Here is a 5,024-nt window from a genome sequence, read left to right as displayed (position 1 = left end):
GCATAATCTATTGACTTCCCTGTTGCTTCTATTCTTTCCTCCACCATCACCACACATACATACCATTTCCATATGTACTTCCTCTTATGAACTTTTGATCATGTGGAAACTTTCAATCAATAATCAATACATGCATATTGAGTGCCTACATGAATTAGGCATTCAGATAGGCCTTGAAGTGCTAACTTAAGAAACAAGATAGCCAGGTCTAAAGTATGTACTCTTAAATACTATGTCGCAATGCCTTTCATGATGAGGTGAGATACTAGAAGCACCTAAAATGCCTACTAAATCATCTAACACTAAATTGTGCTTAAATTTAACTATTACATCCAAGTGTGCTTTATTGAATTCAAATGCTAGGAAAATTGGTTCACGCAAATCCAATTCTTTGCAGTCAATCATTCCTTATTCTCCAGCTACCCTGTACAAATAAGAGTTTTCCTCATAATAAGGTCTTTGTCTTTTCACATCACTATAACATATGTGTTCTGCATGCTCCAGAGACACAATATGAAATTAGGCAGAAGGAAAAAGACCATTTTTTAAGATAACAAAACCTAAGCAAGTTCGACTTGCTACTTTAAAGTACTACATGAGAATAATAATGAAATTTCACTGAAAATTGGGAACTGGGGAGCTACTAAAAAGAAATTGACCATTTTTCTTAACCAAACAAAAGTTTTCAGTTTATCATTTTTAAAAGAATTTCTTGCCCTGGGCAGCTGATCAATGTTCTACTCTCACATTGATTTTTCTTTCTCTCCCACTCTCTCAAAATCAGTATATATATATTTCTCTCTCTCCTTTTTGGTGCTTCCTAATGATCTCATAGATGCAATTTTAAATGTCCTTCAAAATAATGTCTCGACAAGGAGCTGCCTCTTCCCTTTGAGCAAATTGAGAAAAATCAAAATGCACAGCACACATGATTCTATTCATGATGCATTATTCATCTACTTACCATGCTGTTGCTTGCGATGCAATGGAACAAGGAGGTCTGTCCGAGCTGCCCACTAACCCACCTGAGCTGGCTCACCACAGCGGCATTCAGATGCCCGCATGGAACTTCACACAGTGGAAGGCTACAGCCCTCTGTCCCCCATCAGACACAGAAAGCACAGATTCGATTTCAAGGCAATTGTCACTTAGGCGGAAGAGGTCTTCTCAAACCAACTTGCTTTTCCCTGAGGGCAAGCTGAATTTCCTTTTCTGCATTTTCCTGACATTTCAGGTTATTTAAGCGCTTCATTTCAATATCCCTTTCCATTTTGACATCTAAAAAAATAAAATACATGAAGCAATCCAACGGCAGTTTTTACGAGGCATAATTTAGTCAAAACTGAGTATTTATCATCCAGCACAATTCACATTCTTGAATACTAAACAAGAGAGGGCTACACATATAGACAGGGGTATGGGTGCAAATGAACATATTTAAACATTTATCTGACAATAAGCAAAAGACAAATTTTGCCATATATTAAAGTAGTTCTTAGTGAACATACCTTCTGCAGAAGGAAGCAGAAGGTCCCTCCTGATTTTAGACTTTCTGAGGTATATAGGGCCACCATATGTAATTTCTTCCAAGAAAGGAAATTTGATTTCGCTTAGTTTTTTGTACCAGATCTCTGTCAGCAGTGCAAGATCCCAAGGTTGCTGTCTGGAGCAAAAATTCATTAATTCACTCAACAAATATTTATTAAGCATCTACTATGGGATATATAGAAGACATCATATTAATTCTCAGTTCTGATTTCCACTATACATTTTCGTTTACTGGGGCGGATTCAGTAAACGAAATGATTTTCCGGACTTGCAAATCTAGCTAACCAGGAAAAGGAGTTTTATATTGACATCTTTATGTCTTTAAATAATGTAAAGATTTATTGAAAAACTTCCATAAATTATAATGACAGCAACTTTTATTCACAATACAGCCTCCCTGGAGGCAATCCAATCTTCCCATGTCTTTTAAAAGGATGTAGTCTTTTATGGCTAATGAGGAATATGGCCACAATAGGGGAGGAACAAAGGGAATAGTCATGCACTGAGCAGGGTGCGTGGCATTGACTGAGACTTTGAGTGTGTGATCTTATTTTAATCCTACGGCCACTACACAGGTAGACAGGGAAATTGAGACTCGCCAGTTCATTCATTAAGAACCAGAGCTGGGACCTAGCCTAGGCTTATCTATTTTGAAGCACCAGTACCAAGAGAATCCTTAGAAAACTGGAGGAGATGAAACCCTAAACTACGATACTTAAAATAATCACTATGAACTGTAACTGAATAGCTTTATGTATTCTACTTAGGAAATGTAAAGTATAGGCAACAGGCAACGAGCTGTTTCTTGTCTACAGTCAAAGTGAGCTCATATGCATGCCGAAGGGGATCCACCTGCTCTGGTGGGAGGGAGGGGAGGACGGCATTACACACCTGCCCTGCTTTGGTTTTCCACCTCCAGCTTCCTTGCTACTTTACCATCTAACTTTAAGGAGTGACTTGAAGTCTGCAATTATTATAGACAGACTTGAACAAGTGCGCTAAGACATCTACAAGAGTGCTCACTGATGCACTGTTTGTCAAAAAAAATAACACCACCACAGAAATAGCTTTAATATCTATCAACAAGCCTGGTTAACAAACATGTAATGAGGTACATACATGTAGTGAAAGAATAAGGTATGTCCTTATACGTTGATTTGGAAAGATGAGCAATAAGTCAGCTAACATTTATCTAGCACTTACTACAAGTAGCTAGGCGTTGTTTAAATCAGTTTACACATATGAACTCATTTAATTACCAGAGTAACCCTACTAAATGGACAGGTGCTGTTATTATCCTCATTTTACAGATTAGGGAACAAGAGCAGAGAATGATTTGCCCAAGGTCATAAGGCTGTACGTCAGGAGCTGGAATTTCAACAAGGAAAGTCAGACTTGAGAATCTGAGATCTTAAGCACTAGGCTTTACAAGACCTAGTGGGGTAGGGAGCAAAGTTCAATATAATCCCATTATAAGGACATGTGTGTGAATATGTGTGTGTATGTGTACGTGCATCTTGTACAACAGACAAATTCTAGCACTATCTACAGAGGTAGTTTAAGGTGGTGGGCAACAGTAGAAAGCTTTTAGGAGACTTCTAACCCTGTCCCTTTGATCCAACCATTTTTCCGAACCTCAGTTTTCTTATTTGAAAGTGTTCTTTTGTTGTTAAGATCAAGTAACCACCATGGAACTGAGTGGGAAACTCAGAGGGAAGGCAGGGGAGGATGTGTGGGCAGGAGGTAATCAACCAAGAACCTTGTATGCATATAGGCATGGCCCTGGACACAGACAATGGGGCAGTGAGGGCCTGGTGGGGGGAGGGGAGCTGGAGGGGGTAATGGGAGGGGGAAGGGGGACAGTATATGTAATACTTTAAACAATAAAGAATTATTTTTTTAAAAAAAAGATCATGTAATATTATTTATAAACTCATGTCAAAGCAGTTCCCTTAAAACAAACAAACAAAAAAAACAGTATCCAGACACCCGAAAATGCCTCATACAGGCTGGTATCTATGTCATGGGGAACATAAGGGTGTCCAGTATTTTTATTTAGCAAGGACACCCCACCCCACCACCACCCCAAGTCAACGCTTACCCTCATGAAAATACTTACACTGTAAAGCTGCCCCGCAGAATGTTTTTCACCGTGTTCTTCCTCGGCAGGCCGTAAGCCATGGTCAACTCCTAGCGCCTAATTTCCCAACACAGGTGCCTTTTGTGGTAACGACGCGGCTGTTCTGCTCACTTGGCCTGAAACGATTGCAGCACACCTAATGAATGGCCTTCGCTTGACTCTTTTTTAATGTTCAAATAATAAAAAGATTCAGAAAAGGCATTCCTGACGGCCAGAACGCCCTCATAAAATGTTCAGTGAAGCCGAACTCGGAAGGTAGACGGTGTTCTTCATGTTCCAGGAACTCGTGCCATCACTTCCTGTCGGTGAGAAGGACATGCCGGTGGACAGCATCCTTTTTCCATCCTGGCATTTTGTCATTGCCGGAGCCTGCCAAACCGGCATCACCAAAAATGCGGTGGCAATGTTATATGACACAAGGCTGTTCGAGCACAGGACCGTCCTGTCCCCCGCCCCCCCGTCTTGAAAAAAATGCAGACTTTCCCCGATTTTCCCTCTTTTGAAATATCTGAACTTAAGAAGTGCCCGACTTTGCCCGACCTCTGAACCAGGAGATCAGGGTTCCATTCCCAGTCAGGGCACAGGCCCGGTGGCGGCTCCATCCCCAGTAGGGGGCGTATGGGAGGCAGCTGATCAATGATTCTCTCTCATCATTGATGTTTCTCTCTCTCTCTCCCTCTCTGAAATCAATAAAAATACATATTTATTTTTTTGGTTTCTTTTTAATATATTTTATTGATTTTTTACAGAGAAGAAGGGAGAGGGATAGAGAGTTGGAAACATCGATGAGAGAGAAACATCGATCAGCTGCCTCCTGCACACCTCTTACTGGGGATGTGCCCACAACCCAGGTACATGCCCTTGACCGGAATCGAACCTGGGACCTTTCAGTCCGCAGGCCGACGCTCTATCCACCGAGCCAAACCAGTTAGGGCAAAAAATACATATTTTTTAAGGTGTCCAACTTTAAGCACCACTGCCACCTGCCCTCCCACGCACACATCTCCTTAGCAAGTCGCCCCCCCCCCCCCATCAGCCCCCGCTTGCAGTTCCTCTGTTGAACCAGCTCCTAGGGACACATGGAGGTCTGGGTCGCCCCGGGCCCTGGGCAAAGTGGTGGGTCCTCTCTGCACCTCCCTCTCTCTGCCCCTCCCTCCCTCCGCACCCCCTTGCCACGCCCGCGCCCCGCTCCTCCCACCACCCGCAGGCTCGCCTGCTCCGCCAGGGCCTCCGGGGTTGGTCCCCAAAAGGGGCGCCCGCGCCTGCTACCAGATCTCCGAGGTCTCAGAGGGTCAGGATCCCCAGTGGACGGAGGGCAGCGCTTGCCCCTAACTAG

At 42.9% G+C, this 5,024-nt stretch overlaps 1 protein-coding gene across 1 annotated transcript; it reads right to left on the bottom strand.

Annotated features, from left to right (window-relative positions):
- Window positions 1-1,144: 1,144 nt before the first annotated feature.
- On the bottom strand, window positions 1,145-3,729 carry C1H4orf36 (chromosome 1 C4orf36 homolog). Its single transcript, XM_059681935.1, has 3 exons — window positions 3,668-3,729; window positions 1,509-1,663; window positions 1,145-1,278 (listed from the first exon to the last, which is right to left on the bottom strand). Exons 1-3 carry the CDS (start codon window positions 3,727-3,729, stop codon window positions 1,145-1,147), a joined length of 351 nt encoding a protein of 116 aa, XP_059537918.1.
- Between the last annotated feature and the right edge of the window lie 1,295 nt (window positions 3,730-5,024).

This window comes from Myotis daubentonii, chromosome 1 (assembly GCF_963259705.1).
Source record: "Myotis daubentonii chromosome 1, mMyoDau2.1, whole genome shotgun sequence".
Classification (NCBI taxonomy): Eukaryota; Metazoa; Chordata; class Mammalia; order Chiroptera; family Vespertilionidae; genus Myotis; species Myotis daubentonii.
Note: the sequence above shows the minus strand (reverse complement) of the source record. Positions and strands in the feature narration are given on the sequence as shown.

Bases quoted from the DNA above. Each gene is read 5' to 3' on its own strand.
- C1H4orf36 (XM_059681935.1), bottom strand. From the start codon at position 3,729: ATGGCTTACGGCCTGCCGAGGAAGAACACGGTGAAAAACATTCTGCGG. The intron at 1,664-3,667 runs GTAAGTATTTTC...TTTTTGCTCCAG, and splicing joins CTGCGGGGCAGCTTTACAGT to ACAGCAACCTTGGGATCTTG. The intron at 1,279-1,508 runs GTATGTTCACTA...TTATTTTTTTAG, and splicing joins TCTGCTTCCTTCTGCAGAAG to ATGTCAAAATGGAAAGGGAT.